At 53.8% G+C, this 18,880-nt stretch overlaps 8 protein-coding genes across 8 annotated transcripts; 4 read left to right on the forward strand and 4 right to left on the reverse strand.

Annotated features, from left to right (window-relative positions):
• Window positions 1-1,119: 1,119 nt before the first annotated feature.
• On the forward strand, window positions 1,120-5,383 carry BDW47DRAFT_31956 (putative GPI-anchored cell surface glycoprotein). The gene is made up of 4 exons (XM_024818740.1): window positions 1,120-1,460; window positions 1,566-1,753; window positions 1,822-5,226; window positions 5,283-5,383. The coding sequence occupies exons 1-4, from the start codon at window positions 1,387-1,389 to the stop codon at window positions 5,312-5,314; spliced, it is 3,699 nt and encodes a 1,232-aa protein (XP_024672134.1). The 5' UTR covers window positions 1,120-1,386; the 3' UTR covers window positions 5,315-5,383.
• Window positions 5,384-5,930: 547 nt separating this feature from the next.
• Window positions 5,931-7,574, reverse strand: BDW47DRAFT_31963 (pseudouridine synthase PUS4). Its single transcript, XM_024818741.1, has 2 exons — window positions 7,381-7,574; window positions 5,931-7,300 (listed from the first exon to the last, which is right to left on the reverse strand). The coding sequence occupies exons 1-2, from the start codon at window positions 7,451-7,453 to the stop codon at window positions 6,078-6,080; spliced, it is 1,296 nt and encodes a 431-aa protein (XP_024672135.1). The 5' UTR covers window positions 7,454-7,574; the 3' UTR covers window positions 5,931-6,077.
• A 206-nt stretch (window positions 7,575-7,780) lies between these two features.
• On the forward strand, window positions 7,781-10,473 carry BDW47DRAFT_105885 (uncharacterized protein). Its single transcript, XM_024812658.1, has 4 exons — window positions 7,781-8,123; window positions 8,211-8,476; window positions 8,557-8,715; window positions 8,779-10,473. Exons 1-4 carry the CDS (start codon window positions 7,919-7,921, stop codon window positions 9,871-9,873), a joined length of 1,725 nt encoding a protein of 574 aa, XP_024672136.1. The 5' UTR covers window positions 7,781-7,918; the 3' UTR covers window positions 9,874-10,473.
• A 23-nt stretch (window positions 10,474-10,496) lies between these two features.
• On the reverse strand, window positions 10,497-12,159 carry BDW47DRAFT_105887 (EBP2 family rRNA-processing protein). The gene is made up of 2 exons (XM_024812659.1): window positions 11,254-12,159; window positions 10,497-11,171 (listed from the first exon to the last, which is right to left on the reverse strand). The coding sequence occupies exons 1-2, from the start codon at window positions 12,062-12,064 to the stop codon at window positions 10,873-10,875; spliced, it is 1,110 nt and encodes a 369-aa protein (XP_024672137.1). The 5' UTR covers window positions 12,065-12,159; the 3' UTR covers window positions 10,497-10,872.
• A 199-nt stretch (window positions 12,160-12,358) lies between these two features.
• BDW47DRAFT_105889 (heat shock factor-binding 1 family protein) lies at window positions 12,359-13,075 on the forward strand. The gene is made up of 3 exons (XM_024812660.1): window positions 12,359-12,521; window positions 12,621-12,717; window positions 12,846-13,075. The coding sequence occupies exons 1-3, from the start codon at window positions 12,459-12,461 to the stop codon at window positions 12,938-12,940; spliced, it is 255 nt and encodes an 84-aa protein (XP_024672138.1). The 5' UTR covers window positions 12,359-12,458; the 3' UTR covers window positions 12,941-13,075.
• Window positions 13,076-13,262: 187 nt separating this feature from the next.
• Window positions 13,263-14,749, reverse strand: BDW47DRAFT_31978 (disulfide isomerase). Its single transcript, XM_024818742.1, has 2 exons — window positions 14,007-14,749; window positions 13,263-13,934 (listed from the first exon to the last, which is right to left on the reverse strand). Exons 1-2 carry the CDS (start codon window positions 14,518-14,520, stop codon window positions 13,360-13,362), a joined length of 1,089 nt encoding a protein of 362 aa, XP_024672139.1. The 5' UTR covers window positions 14,521-14,749; the 3' UTR covers window positions 13,263-13,359.
• Window positions 14,750-14,828: 79 nt separating this feature from the next.
• Window positions 14,829-17,948, reverse strand: BDW47DRAFT_31985 (temperature dependent protein affecting M2 dsRNA replication-domain-containing protein). The gene is made up of 9 exons (XM_024818743.1): window positions 17,756-17,948; window positions 17,283-17,660; window positions 17,113-17,210; window positions 16,192-16,464; window positions 16,055-16,141; window positions 15,758-16,004; window positions 15,466-15,697; window positions 15,216-15,408; window positions 14,829-15,148 (listed from the first exon to the last, which is right to left on the reverse strand). Exons 1-9 carry the CDS (start codon window positions 17,760-17,762, stop codon window positions 15,059-15,061), a joined length of 1,605 nt encoding a protein of 534 aa, XP_024672140.1. The 5' UTR covers window positions 17,763-17,948; the 3' UTR covers window positions 14,829-15,058.
• A 32-nt stretch (window positions 17,949-17,980) lies between these two features.
• BDW47DRAFT_125831 (uncharacterized protein) lies at window positions 17,981-18,565 on the forward strand (the record flags this gene model as incomplete). Its single annotated transcript, XM_024816448.1, has 2 exons — window positions 17,981-18,035; window positions 18,339-18,565. 2 exons carry the CDS (start codon window positions 17,981-17,983, stop codon window positions 18,563-18,565), a joined length of 282 nt encoding a protein of 93 aa, XP_024672141.1.
• Window positions 18,566-18,880: the final 315 nt, after the last annotated feature.

Raw genomic sequence — 18,880 nt, forward strand, 5'->3', positions numbered from 1 at the left:
TGCTCCGTAGACCGAAGCGAGAAGGATCGCAAGGTTCCGGAGAACAATTGATTGTGATGATGGAGCTACTTGGTAGGAAGCCATCTCAGTATACAGATAAATAGGAGGGTACGTTCGATGTCTCCTCTATCAGTCTTTTCCTATCAACACAGTTAGTTCGTCCTTACTCGAGATCAGACCAGCCAAGTCGTATCCAATCCGGTACCGAGCACTGACTGACTGGGTATATTCGAACCGGCGTTCCTCCTGAAACAGACTACTTGACTCCCACATGAAGGAACCAACATGGGGGTACTACCGTGGTATGTGATGGCGCAAGCTTTGATACTTGGCTGAATTGGTAATAATAGACATTAGACACTGTAAAGGCTATACTCCACCCACCAGAAGGCATACCTTATTGATCTGATACATATAATGCGAACCAATAATCCAGGAACCAGAATCTATCCAGGTATGGTACGGTAATCGGAGAGGCTATTCCTGATGGGTTCTAGTGGAGATCCATCAGTCGAACTCTCTCAATCTCCGATCGTCTTTCTCTCTATCTAGACTTCTTCATTCCTTATAGAGAACGCTCAGGGTTTGCCTTTTTTTTCTTTCGTTCTCGTTGTTCTTTTTTGTCTTTTCTCTTTATCCCTGCTTCTTTTTTACCTATCTCTTTTCGGGGTTCCCTTTTTTAGACTGCAATTGCATCATTGGCGCCTTGTCCATCCATTGATTCAACTCACAACCTTCTGTCTCTCCATTCCAACACTGATTCCCTCTCATTGCTCTCTCAACTTCAGCTCGATGCTTCTCCCCGTCAATCTCACTGAATCGCTAAACCGGCCGATCATTACCCGTGGTTGAGGAGGGGTTCAACATCGGGCCAAGAAACGTGGAGACCATCCGAACTTCCCTATCGCCAAAAAATAAAAGTGGAGGCCCCGAACCATCCACTAAGAAGGGCCCCTGAACTCCTGAGAGGTTCGCGACAGACACCATTGTCGCATCTCGTCCCCTTCATATGATCCTTGATCTCTAATTGCTCGTGTGTTAGTGTCCGGCCTGGGGAAGATCTTGGTGTCTGGAGAGGAACTCTGTTGTTTCTCTGCCCACCATTTCAAATCATACCTGTTGTTGCCTGGCTAGAACACTCGATCCTCTCATCCAAGTGTTCGCGCGCTTTATATTCTAACTTTCGTAGACTTTCCTCTCCCCCGTCTTCTTTTCTTTCTTTCCTTTCTCGTCTTTTTTTTTGTCTTTTCTTTTTTTTCTCTTGCCTTTTTGGTGCCTTTCTGGATCGGGTGGTCATCATCGCCCGCGCCTACACCGACTCAATCCGTCTGATCGACTTTCAAGTCTCCTCCGTTCAGGGCCTTCGCCTCTGATGCGGTTCCTATCATGTCTCTCAATGGGCTAGATAATCCCGCTGTCAACGAAGCCTTTCAGACTGTCTTGCACGAAGCGGGGGGGTGGTAAGTCGCGTGTTCCGTCTCCATTGTATTGCCGGGTGGTTCGAGTGGAATCGCTTCATCCATACTACCCGATGCACGAGCTAATATGTCCAATTTGGTATATAGGTTTCTTCTCAAATACGTGTCAAGAGATGAGGTGGCTCTCTTCGACCGGGGAACGGGCGGGGTGCCCGACGTACGGAATGCGATCGATGCGTTCGAGGAGAACTCCCCGCTTTACGGTGTTTTGCAATATCGACGGAGGAAGGTGGTACTCAGCTATCTGCCGGACGATGTTTCCCGCCTCGTCAAAGGTGCGCCCAGCTTGCTCCGCACTAATCCCTGATGTATTCAACTGACCATGATCTTGAACTTCTTTCAGCCCGGACCACGGTTCAGTTTCAATCGGTCTTGGACAGATTCTCGCCCCACGATGCGGTCTTTTCCTTTTCAAGCGCGTCGGGACTCAGTGAAAGCTCGTTGTCGTCTACTTGCCTCCTCCACACCGCCACGGACTCCATGACTTCTTCGTCCTCGGGTTCTCTTCGCCGCCGGAAGTTGATGAAGATCGCCGAGGATGCAGAGGAGAGTCCCAGTGATAGAGACGTGGCATCGACCTATGATGCAGGCAGTAGTATACACCAGAGAACCTTCAGTACACTTTCCGACGCTACAGCAACGCCCTCGGCGCATGGTGCATCGAGCACGCAAGAGCCGTCCGGCAGCGAACAGCCGGCGGCGCCCGCACCCACGGCTTCAATAGCGTCGCGGCCATCTTCATTAGCACCGTCGCGGCCTGGGACTCGCGGCTCCGACATGGTCCATGGAGACTCGACTACACATCCCACAATTACTCCAGACCGACCAGGTTCGTCAAGAAGTTTTCAACCCCCAACGATGTCAGCTACGAATGGTTCAAATGCCTACGTGAACAACCAATCCTCCTCGGCGTCCATTTCCGAACGGCCGAGCTCGTCCGCTCATGCCCGAGAGGACCTGCCTCACCCATCATCACAGTCGCGCATGTCCACGCAGTCCGCGAGACCGGCGTTTCAAGACCTAGATCGGGCGGGTACCCCTACCATGCCCAAAGTCAAACTGGGGCCCCGACCGTCAGTGGGCAGCAGTGGACGGCCACGGACAGCGGGGAATAATACGTCTCGTCGCGTGGAACAGCGACCCGTCGCATCACTACCCACTGGTATGCGATCGTCTTCCTTCCGAAAAGCGAATCCGATTGACGCTCGCCCCCGTTCCCAAGGGAGCACCTCGGCGACCATGTCTGGTGGGAAAGCCCCCCCAGTTCCTCCACTGGCAGTTCCTCCATTTTCCATGTCTATCCCGAGGTCTAAGCTCTCGCCCGGCGCCAAGTCTCTAAGTGCACTATCATCGGCTGGGACATCGCACGAGAGAGAGCGTCTGATGAAAGCTGTCCAGATGCGAAAGGCGCAGATGGAAAAGCGAGCGGCGGAAGGGAAGAATATTCGAGTTCAGGAGGGCCGGGGGTCGGAGCCAAAGGTGAATGGTAGCAGCACTGAGGATAAGGAAAACGCCCGCGAGCAGCTCGATCGGAAGCATCAGAAACGAGTCGACGTGTCGGCGTCCAGCAAGGAACCACTCTCAGAGGTTCAGATATCCGTTACCCCTGAATCAGCCGGGCGGACAGTCGAACCACCAACCGAGCGACCGGCGGAGCAGCCAATTGACCAGCCGGTTGAACATTCAGTTGAACATCCAGTTGAACGTCCGAATGAGCGTCCAGCCGGGCTCGACAGTGTGGCAGAGGAGCACATGTCGGCGGATTCTTCAGACCCTGAATCGGACGGTGAAACCACGGTTTCCGAATTCGCTGGCGATGAACCTCTCATCACCTCATTCCCTACTCCAGGGTCGAGAGTTCTGACCGACCGTAGTGCTGCTTTGGAGGCGTTGGAACAACGTCAGACCGCCCAAGTTCGCCCAGAGACTGAAACGGAGGTTGTCGAGGAGGAGGCCTTGGCCGTCTCCGTTGACAATCAAACTAAAAGTGGCCCCGTCTCGCCTAGCGTGCTCATCAACGTCCCACCTGAAAAGAAGCCCCAAAACCCCCCAGAGAAGGAAATTACTGTCCCTTCCTCCCCACCACCCACCGCAAAGCCTCTTGTTCCTGGTGAACGAGAGGCGGAAATAATCACCAAGCCGGCCGAATCAGTCCGCCCACAAGACGTCCCTGTCCCCACCTCTCCATCCCCCGATCCACAGCCGACCCCTGTCCCCGATTCTTCATCAGTGATCGCGTCTCCCGCCGGCGAGCCGGAGCATGAGCTAACCCCTGAAAATTTGAACGTGGAGCAACCGGCCGTCACCCGACAAGATAACCCGAAGCCCTTCCTCGAGCCGATCCAGGTACCGACCCCGGAATATTCTGACGACGATAACCTTTTGTCGGACGATTCATTCATGGAAGAATTGACGTCCGCGACGGTCGAAGAGGCCAAGCCCATCTCGGTCGGCAAGTCTCCGCTGTCGCCGGGCTACCCCAACGATAGCAATGGCCGGGCAGCCCCTGATGCGTGGAAGACTTCGCGGGCCGTGACAAACCCAAGCGCAGTTGATCATCAATCTCATGACGCGCATGCGGCGACCGCGACCAGATCCGTGTCCAGTCCTTTCACAGAAGTGGACAGTCCATCCGGCCCTGTCCTAACGGCCAAAAAAGTCAACCTATCCTCGGGAATCTCCCAGCGCATCAAAGCCTTGGAAAAACTCTCGAGCCAAAAACCCTCGCCGGGCTTCGGTCAGCCCTGGGCTCCGCCTGTCGCGCCCCCCTCCTTGGACAAACTCCGTAAGCGGGCCTCTGTATCCTTGGGTGGCCCTCTGGACTTGCCATCGGGCCCCCCGAATGGTTCGCCTGGCTCTGATGCGTTTTCCCGAGCCTCCAGCGTGGCCCGCCGCGGGTCCCAGGCCAGTACCAGGCCTACAACGAGGCGCACCAGCTCGGTATCCGTGACTGCACGGATCATCCGGAGTCCTACCGAGTCTCGTCGCGAGTCGGTCGTGGAACCCTCCGGCCTGAGCGGGTTAAACCTCCAGGCCAGCCCGTTGACAGTCGAGCATGACACTTGCGAAGCTCCTGAGGCTGCTCAGGCCCCCGAAGCCTCTAAGGCTCCCGAGACTCCTCTCTCCCAGGATTTGACAGGCAACCACTCGGAGGTGCGCAGCATGTCGGCCTCCTCTGCCGGCTCCGGCCCTCGTGTTATTTCTACACCTATGCCACGTTCCGAGAGCCGCATGTCTGTCTCTCCCGGCCCCAAGAATGAGAGCCCACTTGGCTCGAAAACCCCCAGTGACATTGCTTCATCCCCCGAGGACAACAAGAAGGAGTCTCGCACGTCCCGCCTCCTGCGCCGCATGTCGTCCATGACGACAAGTTCCCGGAAAAGCCCCCCGGTAAAAGAACAGGACATCCCCGCCGAAAACAAAAGCCCCGAGAAGCCAGCCGTACCGGCGGGCAATGCCCAGGCAGTTGAAATTGGCGAGCTCAATGTCCAATTCCCCGGCACCCTTCTCTGGAAACGACGATACGTCCGCGTCGAGGGTGACGGATCTTTAGTCCTCGGACCCGGTATCAGCGACTCGACCAGCCGTATCGCAGTCAAACGGTATCACCTGAGCGAGCTCCGAACGCCTTGCCTCCCCGATGAAGACGAACAGGAACTCCCCAACAGCATCATCCTCGATTTCTTAGATGGCCGCACTCTCCAATGTGCGTGCGAATCGCGGCAAGGACAAGCCTCTGTACTTCAAAGTAAGTCATGTCTTGGATCATGTTGGTCACGAAACACGTTCACTAACAATCTGTAGCACTGATCGGTGCCCACAGCGCCCATCGATAACTGTCATATATCATCTTTCCCATTTCTTGTTACTTTCCTTCCTTCCTTTTATTCTTTCCTTGCTGTGAAACATAACTGGCACTTCTCTTCGGGTGGTTGAACATGCATATCCATGCGATTTCCCTTTTCATCCTCCAATCATTCCTTCAATTTTCCTTGTTCTGTTTTCAGCGGTATACCCCTCTTAAAAACCATTCTTCCTGTTTTTTCACTGGTTGTCCACCAGCCGTCCTCCATATATTTCCTTTCAATCCAGTAAATGTCCCTGTGTGCCCTTGGTCGCTTGATGAGATGTATGATCTTATGATTGAGACCTGGTGTTTTAACAGCTATTTGTTCGACGCAAGGATATCCGGTCAGTAGGTGAATTGGCATCGTCAGCCTGCATTGTTCTTCTTCTTTTCACCCCTTCGTTCCTTGAGATTCTAGGCGTAGTGTGATTGATTCATCCTGCCCTTGCACCGGTTGGACTAGAGGTTGCATAGCGCTTTTTCTTCATTTTGTTCATAGATTCCCCGCTGGACAGTGTATGGGGGAGGTCATGCGCGACCTTATATAAGATGTGGGATAGAATATTTGATGTACTTGTCGCCAATTTCATTCCATTTCAACCCTTGTCAGTTTCCGCATATAATGCAAAGATAGACAATCATGTCTCGGGCTTTGACCCTACAACTCATAGAATATATACATAATTGAAGTGTATTTTAAAATTTCTTTCCCCGATATCTATGAATCAAGATAAAGATAATCTCACACAAACCTAAGAAGGCGATGGCGACCGACTACCCTTCTTCAACCCCGCAACTCGCTTCTCCTCCCACTGTTCCAAGAACCGCTGCACCTTAGGACCCCAAACCTCCTCCCCAGCTTCCAAATCCTTATATTCGAGGATCTTGTCCTCCTCGAGCTCGAAATCCGCCTGGCGGGTGCGGATGAGCGCGCTCATGAGGCCGCAGCTGCCGAGGGCTTTGCCGAGGTCGTGTGCCAGCGAGCGGACGTAGAAACCGGATGAGACTGTCATGGTGATTTTGACGGCGGCTGGTTGCGGGGCTGCGGGCTTCTCCTTCTCTTGCTCGCCCTCCTTTTTCTCTTCCTCCTCCTTCTTCTCCTCTGCGGGGGTGGACTCCGGGGCTGCGTCGGCAGGAGCAGCCTTGGAGGGAGAGGAGGATGACTCCTCCGTCTGGGTAGGGACAGCGTCGCCTTCCGCAGACACCTTCTGCTTCTTCCCGGGCTCGCTGCCTTCGTCGTTTGCAGGGGGCGGCGATTTCCGCTTCGTCGACGACGCTCCCTCCTGCTCTTCGGCCTTGCTCTCGGCACTACCCTCAGCAGTCGACGAGCCAGTCGGCTGCGCATCCAGCAGCTTCTCCGCGACAGCCTTCTCCTCCTCGGGAGCCTCCTCCGCCGGCCACTGGTAGTCATGAGTGCCAGGCGCATACCACTCCAGCACACGCAAGTCGGACACCTCAATAGGCCGCTCCTTAATCTCAATAGGAGGCGCCTTTCCCTCGCGCGCATACTCATAAAGCTTCTTCCCCTGCACCTTCAACGCCGAAAAGATAGGAGGCCTCTGCATAATTTTCCCACGGAACTGCTCCAGCGCAGCCTCGACAGCCTCGCGCGTGATATGCTCATACGGCGCACGGCGAACCACCTTGCCCAGCTTATCGTAAGTGTCCGTCTCCGCGCCGAACAGCACAACCGTCTCGTAGGACTTGGTGCAGCCGAGGAAGTCGTTCAAATTCTTCGTGCCCTTGCCGACGCCCGTGACGAGCACGCCCGTCGCGAGCGGATCCAGCGTGCCCCCGTGGCCAATCTTCACGTCCAGACGCTGTGTGCGGCGCCGGCGGCGCTGGAACTGGCTTTCGCGGTTGCGCCGGGCGCGCTCGGTTTCGAGCCATGGGCGGAAGGTCTCTGAGGGGTTGAAGTGGTGTTGGAGGGTGCGGATTACGTCGGCGGAGGTGACGCCTTGGGGTTTATGGACGGCTGTTATTGTATTGTTGTTAGTGGAGTTCGGGGGTGCAAGGGAATTTCTTGCTTCTTTAGAAAGAAGAAGTGAGACTGACCGAAAACGCCTTCGTAGATCTTTTCTCCAGACATGGTTTTACGGAAGAGATTCAAGCCGTGTTTGAGACCCATCGGTTGCGGGGAGAGAAGACCTTTCTGGAAGGATTGATGGATGGAGGGGCTCGCAGCGATTCAGACCTCCTACAAATTAAAACACAAATCAATTGCGACGAGTGAATGCGAAGGTTCCGATCGACGAGCGTGGAGAGAGGAAAGGAAAAAATGAAGCATTTCAGACGGTCCAGACAGGGCTGGATTACCGTATGGTTCGGCGGGTGTATTTCAAAGCTAATAAGGTAATGTTGATGGTGTATTATAGGTAATGCTGGTCCGGTATTAATACATACTATCAATCCAATGATCCATCATTGACCTCATTCTCCTTCCTTTCTTTCCTCTCTTTGTTGCCTGCTGTTACTTTCTGACAACCCCTCCCCACCTTCATCTGTTCCCTTCAATCTCCCTACTGTGTTCCTCGCAGTAACCCCCCAGACCCATCTCGCTTGTCTACCGCGGCATCATGCTGCCCCCGGAGACATGACATCGCGAGAAGATAATGTCCTGAAACCCCGAGATCCGTCTCTGACGGACGAGAACGACTGGGAAGAGTTCAGTCTGTCCGAAGTCCGAATCCTACTCCCTAGAAAATCGCGCTATGCCAACCTCCTAGCCGCCTCACCGGAGAACCCCGTCCAGGTAACCGGATGTCTGGACGAGGTCGAGGAGGAGCAAGAGTCTCTGGGTATGCATCATCAACACGGACCCTTCTATACCCCCCCACATGTATCCAAATCGAAGACACCTCGACTGACAATTCTCATCCTCGCAGTCCTCGACGAAGACTACCGGACGAAACGCATTGTGCTCGAAAACGTCACCCACTACGCCTACGGTCAACACAGCGATGGCGAGGTCGGCTTCTGGGTCGCCGGCCGCGCGGGGTGGTTCTCCATCTCCCCTGCGAGGGGATACCGCCCGATGTTCAATGACGTGGTGGAGGCGATCGATTTACTGTATTTCCTTGCCGATAAGCATCAGCCGAGGCGGCGCAAACGGAGGACCCTTAATCCTACTGTGGAAGACTTGTGTGAGGAGGTGAGTGTTATCGTGTCGCGCGAACTGCCATCCCGTCGTTCATGCGCGTTACTTACATTCTTTTCTTTTCTCGACAACAGTATATCATCCACACGCATGGCATCTGTGAGGATGCAGATGATTCGGTGGAAGTGTTCTACAAGCATCGCCAGTTTCTCCTGTCGCGGATGCTGAAGAGGGAGGAGGATATCCCGTGGACACAAACGAATATCTTTGAGCACCTTTGCGAAAAGTTCCCGGTATGCATCCCTGTCATTGCGTTTGTCTCTGGCTATCAAGGCTCGGTCTCTAACTGTCTGTAGGAGGACTACGAACAGCTCAAGGCTGAGTACGAGCAAAAGGAGGGGGATGCAGACACCGACGCGGGAGAACATTCTACGCCTGAGCAGCCGAGAGAGACGAAACCCAGTTCGCCGGACCCCACTGCAGCTTCGAGAGATCAGGCCAATACAATATACCAGGTCGTGCTAGACCTGAAGGAAGCGGGATATTTGGCGAGGCGCCAGTTGACTCTGGAGCTCCTTGCTTCCACCCTGGTTGATCGGTACGAGGTCGAGGATGCCGAGTATGCTCGAGAGCTCCTTTCGTCGAGGGCCGACGTCGTTCTCGAGTTAATGGATGAGGCGAAAACGTCGACCTTCGACTGGTCGCGAAAGGTTATCTACCGAGAACTCAAGGCCCTAGCTAAAGAGAATGCCTCGACGAACATTACTTTCACCCCATTGCAACCTCGCACATTGAACGACGATGGTTCATCCGGAGAAGATACCGAAAACGAAGACAGTGATCGCCTGCAAAGACCGCGGATCCGTAAGTCGGTGCTCAGGCCCAAGGGCTCAACCGCCATCAAAAAGTCGGGCAAACGAGCACGGGCCACCGGAATTGATCCGGAATATCTCTCCGACGACAACGCGGACGCCATGGATGAATTCGAGACACCGAGCAAGGTTCGTGGCCATGACCTCGTGCGTGATCCGTTATCAACCAGAGCGAAACGGACCCGCTCGATTCTCTCCGACTCGGGGTCCACCCCGATCCTCAAAACACCGCTCCAGGAGACCTTGCAGAGCCGGAACACCTCAGTCTCTGCCGCTGACCAGGAGCCTTCCGACCTGGACTCCACTCACGGTCTCGATGATCTGCCATCCGACACGTGGGCGTGTCAAGTGCCGGGCTGCGGAAAGACGGTCTCCAAGGCCAGCTTGAAACGGAATCAGAAGGTGATCGACGACCATTCATTGGGGCACGCCGACGACACCAAGGCCAAGCTGGACCTGGTCTTTGCTGAGCAACAACTCAACATTGGTCTTCCCGTGGACAACCTTCTCAGTCGGATTCGGGAGATGGGAACCGCAGACGCCATGGCGTTTTTGGCAAATGGAGCGAGCGAGGTATGATGATGGTGGGCTGCGTGTGTTCGACACTGACGGCTGGGACTCTACTCTGACTGAGATGACCATGGCCGTGCACGGCGTCGTATCGAGCTTCGCCAGCTTTCGCTATTCCCCACCACGTTCCCGATACGTCAGAACGTACGCTTTAGTAGCACGCTTGATCGCGACGCGCAAAAGTGAACAAAATCTGTCATCCCGACAAAACCTCACCAACTCAAATTGAGAATCATACTTTGCTTCAAAGTGACCTCAACGGGGACTTGGGTGTATTCGAAAGGGGTGCATCACGCAGAGCCCCAACCCCCAGCGAGCTCACATTCAGCATGGGAAGAGCGAGTTATTCCGGGATACGGGCATTCCCATCTGATAATAAAAACCCATCGCTTTTTTGTTCAATTGTCTGGGGGGGTTCCAGCCCTTCTTCCTAGGAAGGTCGCGGCTGCTGGGATTTCTTGTCGTCTATCCCTCATGCAAAGGAGATGTAACACGTGCATCTTCGCGAATCACTGGATACTTATATTTTGCCAATATGTGTCAAGCCATGATGTTTGTTCTACACGGTCTATCCACGTCCATCGATTGGTTGGGTTAATTGACATGACACAAGAAATGTAGCTAAAAAGGTAGTAATGTATGGAACAACCCTACCTAATGATAGTGAACTTACATTTCCCACAAACGAGTATACGACCACACCCGCAACAATCACACCCGCAACAATCACACCGTACAAGTAAGCAGTCTCCATAATACTGTGATTCAATATACAGGGAGCCGGATGTACAACCCAGCCAGCCACAGTGGCTACACATACATCTATGACAATCGACCAGCAAAAGAAAAAAGAAGAAGAAGAGCATAACAAACAAATTTTTCTTTTTCAGAGCCCAAACGAAACCGATTTTGAAACCCCATGCAGAACATAACAAAATAAGATATAACATAAGAGATAAATAAGGGATACACAAAGTGAAGAAAAAAAGACCTAAGGTATTAAATCATTTACCCACGCCCCTTCGCAGCCGCCCGCTTACTCTTACCGGGTCTCTTCGCACCCCCCTTCATCTTCTTCGCGGAGAAGTTCCGCAGGTCACCGCTGGAGACAGCGTCGCCGCTCTTGGCGTGGCGCTTGCGACCGCCGAAGCCGAACTTCTCGTTCTTCTTCTGGCGCTTGTGGTTGGTGGCGGAGGAGTCGCCGTCACGGCCTCGCTTGCGGGCGGGCTGGGCGGCGGCGTCTTCGATGGCGACGTCGAAGAGGTCTTTGGAGTCGTCTGTTGGGCCGGAGGAGTCGGTCTTGCGCTCTGTTTGGGGTTAATATTTTTTTTCTTTCTCTTTTTTACACGTAGGGAAGGATGAGGGGAAGGAAGGGGGTTTAGGACATACTCTTCTTCAAAGTGTTGATCTTCTCCAGAGTCTCACGCTTCTCCTTCTGGCGCTGTTGCAGCTTCGCAACCTGCACCTGCTTGCCGAACTTCTTCAGATCGCGCTGCTTGCGGGCTTCAGCGGAGGCCTTCTTGGCGGCAGCTTCGTCGTAGAGCTTCTTCTTGATGCGACCCATGTGCTCGTCGGACTTGACCATCTCAGCGAAGTAATCGCCGGGACGGGTGAAGGGGGTGCCCTCCTTCTTGAGCAGACCGCGGGCGGTGGCGGCGGCGGACTGGCAGACTTTGTAGAAGGCCAGCTCGCGGGTGAGGTCGTCGTTGGGGTCCTCGATGTCGATGGGCTCGGTGGAGACGAGCGAGTTGTGTTCGGAGAAGGGCGTCAGGTGCGAGATGAAGGAGATGCGCTTGAGGGAGGCGTTGATCGCGGCGGAGTTGTTGATCGTCAGGCGTTGGTGGGGGACTACATCTTCTGCTTCGGCGTCGGAGAGGTCGGAGAGGGCGATGTCTTCGTCTTCATCTTCTTCTTCTTCCTCATCTTCCTCCATCTCTTCGTCGTCGTCCTCCTCGTTTTCGGCGACAAAGTCTTCGTCCTCTTCGTCGTCTTCGTCGTCGCTGGCGGCGGCTTCCTTGTTCACCTTGGCCTCTTCGACATTCTTCTTGACTTCGACTTCCTCGTCGCTATCCTGGGCAGCAGCCTTCTTCGCGGCCCTCTTCTTCTCCGCGGCCTTGACTAGCTTCTTCTGCTTCTCGGCGGCGTAGTCGCGACCCTTGTGGTCGTCCAGAGCCTGGAGCAACTTGCTGCGCTTGGCCATCCTGCAGGTCAATTGCAGAGGACTGAAAAGTGAAAGAAAGAAGGAAAGAATAAAACCTAGAGAAAAGGTAGAATTTGGGAGAATGTAGAGTGAACGATTGATCGGTATGAAGATTGAAGCAAAAGGAACGGGAATTTTTTTGGGATGGGACTAGTCCTGTTGTGGTTAGAGGCCCGATAAGGGAGGCGCTAGACTACATTCAGTTTAGTGGCTGATAACCCTCTTACTTCGACCGTTTATCGTGTTGCTTCATCTTATTTACTTCTTCTTTCTCCTCTTCCTCTGCTGGACTGGTGTACCTCTATTCCTTCTCTACGGTTATACGACCCAACAACTCTCCGATATAGGCTTCCAAAGATATACAGATATACACCCCACTCCCCTCTCCAACGCAATGGCCGAAGAATCCAAATCACGCCCTACCTCGGAGACCGTCACCTCTCCCTCCAGCCAACCAGTTTGTCTACCCATCCACTCTCTCTCTCCTTTCCCTCCACCCTCCCCCTCGCTCAGGTCTTCTCTTTCTCTCTAAATATACAAAACTAACACCGCACAGACAGACGCCCAAGGCCAACTCACCGCAGCAGTCGACGACCTCCTCGACCAACTCCAACACAAATTCGACAACGTGTCTCGCGACATGTTCGGCAAGTGTCCGTCTTCCCCTTACACTGCTTCTCTGCCCGGATCATACAACCAGACAACATTAACCATACCCGCCTTTACATCCTCCTCCCCTCCTTGGACCTATCTTTGTCCGGTTACCAGCTAACGGTTGCAGTGGACGACATGGCCCGGAGACTCGACGAGCTGGAGGCCTCGTTAACCATTGCGGGGGATACGGCGTCGCCGGGGGCGGGGAGTCCGAAGAAGTGAATGGATAAACCGTGGATGTGTTTGGGACTGACTTAATCAGTCGGTCTGCACTAGACGGAGCTGGGGAGGTTGTCCAATCGGATGTTTGGTGGATGATCTGATGTATTGTCGCTGTTGCTGCTCGCGCAGTGTTCCTTTTCTTGATACCCCTATGAGATGTCTTATCTCTTTCCAATGCAATCAGAGTGTCGCTGTTAGGATCTACGTACTGGGAATCCCCTGTTCAATGTACTCATATACCGGTGGGTTATCATCCAGGCTGTCTACGCACAGTCGTAATTCTTCACTCATGCCTCGTTTAAGAAAGGCAGTCATCCAAAAGCCTGACGCTTCAATCTTCAGTCCATTCATTCACCTCCAACCTCTAGTTCATACAAATACGTACCCAAAAAGATAAATCAACAAAAAGAAAAAAGCAATCACAGCTCATCCTTCTTCACCTCCTCATCCTTGCCCAGGAACCTCCTCAGCACATTGCTCCGAGCAATCAAATCATCCAGCTTCTCCGGCGCAAAGCCGCCCTTCGCCAGAATCTTCTGCAAGCGCGCAAACTCCTTCCCCACATACTCCTGGTTCTGGCTAATCTTATCGGCAACCTTGACATAGTACTGCGCGTACTTATCCTGGACGCCCTTGGCAGCCTTCTTAATCTCCGCAGCGAGCTTGCTCGCCGAGGGAGACTTGGCAATGATGTCGTCCAGGCTGGGGACGGTGCCAGCGACTTCGTTCAGCGCGCCGCCGACAGCGCGGTTCGTGCCAGCCTTGCTGTTGACAAACTCGACGAAGGCCTCCTCCGAACGCGCGCCGGAGTACACCTCGCCTTCGGTGGAGCCCTTGGGGAAGAACTTGATGGTCGGGTAGCCGGTCACGCCCTGCGCCTTGGCCAGGGCCTTGGAGTGCTCGGCATCGGCGTCGACCTTGGCGATCACGACGTTCGGCTCGAGGAGGAAGTCGCCGGCGAGGGTTTCCCAGGTGGGGGCGAGGTTCTTGCAGTCTATTTCGCATCACTCGTTAGCCACCATCACAACCAACAAGAAAAAGGAAAAGGGGAAAAGATAAAACATACGTCCACACCAAGGCGCCGTAAACGCAACAAGCACGTCCTTCTCCCCGCCAACAACGCTCTTAAACGAATCCTCAGTCAACATCTCGACCTTCGACGGCTCCTTCTTCGGAACCTTCGCCTTAACACCCGTCTTCTCCGTAATCCAAGCGGACAAACTCTCAAGATCACGACCACTGTTATACTCCTCGGGCTGATCCGACTTGCCATCGAACCACTTCAGGGTGGGGAAGCCCTGGACGCCGAAGCGCTTTCCGAGGCTGCGGTGCTCGTCGGCGTCGACCTTGCCGACGGTGACCTTGTCGTCGGCGTGGGCGAAGGCCTGGCCGAGCTCTTCGTAGACGGGGGCCAGGCTCTTGCAGTGGCCGCACCAAGGGGCGAAGAATTCGACTAGCGCGGGCTTGTCGGACTTCAGGACGATGTTGTCGAAGTTCTTGGGGTCGAGGTCGACCACGGCCGCGGTGGCCGTCGCCAGGAGGGAGAGGCCGCTCACGAGGATGTGGCTGAGAGGAGCCATGGTGGGCGATGTGGGTGGGTTAATTCAATTGATTTGGTGTTGGTATATCCCTGAATTCCAGAATTCAAGTAGATGTGTTGCCACCGGAGTAATGAAGCTAGATGGTCGATAGTAAATAGAGCGGGCGGAGGACCTCTTAGTAAAGCGGCGGATCCGCGGTCGTAGCCGGGCCGACTAAAGGACACCTGGTAACTAACAACATCTCAGGCTATCAAGGACCAGGAATGGTTTCATGGTGATCTCAGCCCATACGTTGAGTGTTACATGTTTAGTACTGAATATCAATCCCAATGACTGCTAAAAATAGAGGGAAAAGGAGAAGAAGAATAGAGTATTCTACAGCTACACTACATTCCGGCGCCATATCACCGGATCATCACGTGGTGGGTGGTGTCATCACATTCGTCTCTCTTGTCCTACTTATACAGCTTGCATGAACCCAAGGTCGAAGCGTCCGTGCAAATCGAATGTAGATAGGAAGCGGGCGCTGGTCATGACTGCTCGCGCTTTGGTGTTTTTCGAGTCAGAGTACCAGCACTCAACGTCTCTGTTCCAACCACTGGTTCGCGGTCGCCCAGACTTTCGCATCCTTGACTTCTCGCCCTGCATTCTGGGTACCTTTGTAGACCTGCCGGCAACAATTCGTTAGTAACTTGGAAAGGAAAGGAAGCAACAAAAATAATCGCGGAACTCACCGCATCCCACAGTTTGAAGGCCAGGTCCAGGTTGCCCGTGAAGCTTTCACTGTGCTGGAACCAATCCTTGCCCTTAGACTTGACCTCGGTGCGCGCGTCGGGCGAAGTAGGATCGGCCTGCAGAGGCAGATCATCCAAATAGGTGCGGACGGCAATCCCCAATCCGCAGTCATTGTCGTCGATGAACGGTAGCCTAGAATTTCTGTGTTAGCACCAAGTCTGGAAAGGAAGGGGAAGGGCCACGACTCACTTCACGCTCAGATCACTCCAGTCATTCCGGTTGCGATCGGCGTCCCCGTTCAGGAGGAGACCCGTCAAGATGACTTCGATCAGGTTTCTTAACGTAGAGCGGACTGCCGCGATCAGGGAACGGTAGCAGAGCAGCTGTCGGCTCAAAGGTCCCGAGTACCCTATACTCTTGTGCTGCAGTTTCGCTACACAGGCCACGCGCGAAACAAGCATGTTGAAACTCTTATCCTCGTCTGGATAATGAGAGTGGAGTTAGCTTCAACTTCCCCGGGGTAATCGGTGGATGAACTCACCTGATCCCCTCATGGGACCACCAGACACGTGAGAAAACCATGGCTTGGAATTCAAAAGGCCGAGACGGAGCATCTCAATGGCCAGGAACGTAGCCTCCTCGAGACCGTCGCTCGGGTCGAGGACAGAAAGTGCTTGTTCGAGACAAACTCCCCATGGCGTCAACTGGTGCTTTTCCGTGATATAGCCTCGCAACTGCAAGAATCGCCAGAACACGTTCGATAGGATTTCCTCTTGGGATGACAGCGGCTAGGGACAGTTAGAGCAGCAGGGGGTTCCAGGATGTAGGGCGGGCGTACCTGACTGTCTTTGAGAGACAGAGACTTGGTTGCAAAATCGGAATCCTTCAGACTCTGCACGGCAAATCGGAAGGGCCCGGAAGATGCCTAGTAGCCTGTCAGAACTGTAGTAGCATGGTGATCAAAGCGAGACTGACCTGCAGCTTTTTCAGCCCCTCGGGGAGTTGGTCGGTACGGATCTTCCAGGACTGGATCGTCTCCCGCACGGAGGGGATCGTCTTCAGGTTGATCGACGTGTCGGACTTTTCATCATACCAGGGACGCACATGGATGACTTTAGTCTGATAGAAGCGGTGGAGGGAATTGGAGAGAAGGCAGATCGATTGGGTCTGAATCGGCGTGAGGATGCTGCCTACGACTTGGCGATAGATCTCCGAGTCCTCCACTCCGACTGGCTGAGAGATCAAGACCTCACCGGACGTTAGATAGTTGGGCACGTCGGAGCCGAGAATGCCCTTGGAGATATAGAAATAGAGCTCTTCGGGGAGTCGTTGGCCAATCAGTTCGTGCATGTCGGACGAGGTGTTCTCTGGGTCCATCGGGCCGACCTTGCCATCGACGTCGATGTAAACGTGGTGCTTGACCGTCATGTAGGCACGCTTATAGCGGTCAGTGTACTGAATTTCCTGCATGCGACGGTCCTCCTCAAACTGGGCGCAGAGGCCGAGGGCACTCCGGGCGGCTGAGTTGAACATGGGGAGGGCATCCCGAACGCTGACGCCCTTGTTTTGGAAACCGTTGTTTTCGAAGATGGGGAACGGCTGTAAGAAGGGAGATCCCAAAAGGAGGCCAAGGTCCAAGAATTGGTCGTTTGACAGCCGACCCAGCTCATCCTGTATGGTCTGTTTCGTGATCCAGAAAAATTGGGACGGGTCGGCATCGATGCGGGTAATCAACTTGTTCACATCAAACAGCAAAACTTCCGAGGGGCCAAAGATCGCGTCGACCAACGGGTTGGGTTCCTTGCTCAGGTAGGAAAGCTACGCAGGCGGCAAGTTAACTGATCCGTATCTGCTAGACTCGTCGCGAAGGGTTCATTTGCTGGGCACAAGTCTTACCTGAGCAGCAGCACTGTAGGGGGCGACGATATAATCGATGTTATGGTCGTGCAGGATACGCTGCAGGAATCGGTAAAGAGTGTGAGGTCGGGGGGTGCCTGCAACAGAGCGACTTGGTCAGCATAACAATCCGACCACAACCAAGACCAGGCGCGAATGGGAGCCCTCACCGGCGCCGCTAAAGGCATCCACTACTTGATCGGCCTGTTGCTGGTCATACAAGTCCCAGGCCCGTTCAAACGCCTGCACCGCCTCCGGCTGGACTGACGGCCGTTGGTTTTTGGTGCCAAAGTCGAGTCCGTCGAAAACGAAAACACAAGCCACGCCAATCTCCTTGAACAACTGTAGTTCCCTCTCAATGTTGTTTCTCAGAGCGAAAGGGAACCCTCCCAGGGCCACCAGGAGCGGTTCGCGAAACGAGGGCTGGAGAAGGTGTTGCGAGATGTAGTGCGACGCATCAATACCGACCACGGCACCTTTGAGAGCTGAGAGGGGGAGGGTCTGGGTGAGATGGGGGCGGGACGAGACCCATTCATCAAGCGGACGGACTGTAGGTGATGCAGACGCATTGATTAGCATATATAGAAGATTATCAAAGCTCCAAGAAGCTCCACGAAGCTCCCGGGGCGAAGAGACAGCTTACTCGGCATCGTTCAGGCTGGCGGGCATAGAGTGTCTAGAGCGGGGAGGGGGGGAGGGAGAGGGGAGCAAATGAGGAAAGGAGGGGGGAGGAAACAGAACGATAATTATCGACTGCAAATACTGAAGGGGGGGGAAGAAGGAAAAGAAGAAAAGAAAGAAAAGAGGGACAGAGAGGAAGGAGCAGTGGATCCCAGACTGTTGATCCAGATGATCCAAACAGGTCGAGATGGAGATGCTGGAGATGCAGGAGATGCGACAGGTCGTCGTGGAGCCCGGATGGGGTAGGCGGTGAGTGTCAACAGCTTCATCAGGTACATTGATAAGGATGAAGACATAGGTTTATACTATTGTTTAGGATGAAATATGATTATTTGATTGTTTGGACCTTATAATACTCAGTGGATTGTTTGTTCACTATCATGTCTCGTTCTATCATCTACTATTACCACCCCTGTCGCATCATCATTATCGATGCCTGATATCTATAGCCAAGCTTCTTGATAAGATAGATGATATACAATTAACAGTATCTCCCACTACCGCACCACATCCTTACCACACTCCAATATATTGACCGTCAGCAGTCAATAAAACCCATCGAAACACCACAAACATGTCCGAAATCTCCTCCGTGGGCGCTCCTATCCAACTACCCGTCTTGGACATCTCCAACCCCGACGATGTCGCAACGGGGAAAGCCATGCTCGACGCCGCCGCCCGGTACGGCTTCTTGTACGTCAACAGCCAGGGCTCCGACTTTTCCGCCGAGGATGTGAAGAAGGCTTTTGAACTGGTTAGTCCCCTTGCATAACTGCCTGTTTCCATATCGTTGCAGTGCTGGCGAGATATCTTCCCATATTCCCCGCCTTCGATCTCTCTCGACTGACCCCGCATATAGTCCAAGCAATTCTTCATGTCTCCCGTGGAGGAAAAGGCCGCCTGTCCAATCCAGACCAATGTAGATTACCTGGTCTTCCAACCCTACAAGTGGAAATTTCTAACGAGAGGTCCCATCACAGAACCGAGGCTGGTCCGGCATGCATGCAGAGACATTAGACCCGGAGCATCAGCGAGTATGTTTCTCCACTCCATCATCATCATCTCTCTCTCTCTCTCTCTCGATATA

This window comes from Aspergillus candidus, assembly GCF_002847045.1.
Source record: "Aspergillus candidus strain CBS 102.13 unplaced genomic scaffold BDW47scaffold_22, whole genome shotgun sequence".
Lineage (NCBI taxonomy): Eukaryota > Fungi > Ascomycota > Eurotiomycetes > Eurotiales > Aspergillaceae > Aspergillus > Aspergillus candidus.

Bases quoted from the DNA above. Each gene is read 5' to 3' on its own strand.
- BDW47DRAFT_31956 (XM_024818740.1), top strand. From the start codon at position 1,387: ATGTCTCTCAATGGGCTAGATAATCCCGCTGTCAACGAAGCCTTTCAG. The intron at 1,461-1,565 runs GTAAGTCGCGTG...TTTGGTATATAG, and splicing joins TTGCACGAAGCGGGGGGGTG to GTTTCTTCTCAAATACGTGT. The intron at 5,227-5,282 runs GTAAGTCATGTC...AACAATCTGTAG, and splicing joins ACAAGCCTCTGTACTTCAAA to CACTGATCGGTGCCCACAGC.
- BDW47DRAFT_31963 (XM_024818741.1), bottom strand. From the start codon at position 7,453: ATGGGTCTCAAACACGGCTTGAATCTCTTCCGTAAAACCATGTCTGGA. The intron at 7,301-7,380 runs GTCAGTCTCACT...ATACAATAACAG, and splicing joins GATCTACGAAGGCGTTTTCG to CCGTCCATAAACCCCAAGGC.
- BDW47DRAFT_105885 (XM_024812658.1), top strand. From the start codon at position 7,919: ATGACATCGCGAGAAGATAATGTCCTGAAACCCCGAGATCCGTCTCTG. The intron at 8,124-8,210 runs GTATGCATCATC...TCATCCTCGCAG, and splicing joins GGAGGAGCAAGAGTCTCTGG to TCCTCGACGAAGACTACCGG. The intron at 8,477-8,556 runs GTGAGTGTTATC...TCTCGACAACAG, and splicing joins TGGAAGACTTGTGTGAGGAG to TATATCATCCACACGCATGG.
- BDW47DRAFT_105887 (XM_024812659.1), bottom strand. From the start codon at position 12,064: ATGGCCAAGCGCAGCAAGTTGCTCCAGGCTCTGGACGACCACAAGGGT. The intron at 11,172-11,253 runs GTATGTCCTAAA...AACCCCAAACAG, and splicing joins GATCAACACTTTGAAGAAGA to AGCGCAAGACCGACTCCTCC.
- BDW47DRAFT_105889 (XM_024812660.1), top strand. From the start codon at position 12,459: ATGGCCGAAGAATCCAAATCACGCCCTACCTCGGAGACCGTCACCTCT. The intron at 12,522-12,620 runs GTTTGTCTACCC...AACACCGCACAG, and splicing joins CCTCTCCCTCCAGCCAACCA to ACAGACGCCCAAGGCCAACT. The intron at 12,718-12,845 runs GTCCGTCTTCCC...TAACGGTTGCAG, and splicing joins TCGCGACATGTTCGGCAAGT to TGGACGACATGGCCCGGAGA.
- BDW47DRAFT_31978 (XM_024818742.1), bottom strand. From the start codon at position 14,520: ATGGCTCCTCTCAGCCACATCCTCGTGAGCGGCCTCTCCCTCCTGGCG. The intron at 13,935-14,006 runs GTATGTTTTATC...GATGCGAAATAG, and splicing joins TACGGCGCCTTGGTGTGGAC to ACTGCAAGAACCTCGCCCCC.
- BDW47DRAFT_31985 (XM_024818743.1), bottom strand. The intron at 16,005-16,054 runs GTACGCCCGCCC...AACTGTCCCTAG, and splicing joins TGTCTCTCAAAGACAGTCAG to CCGCTGTCATCCCAAGAGGA. The intron at 15,698-15,757 runs GTGAGTTCATCC...CTCATTATCCAG, and splicing joins TGGTCCCATGAGGGGATCAG to ACGAGGATAAGAGTTTCAAC.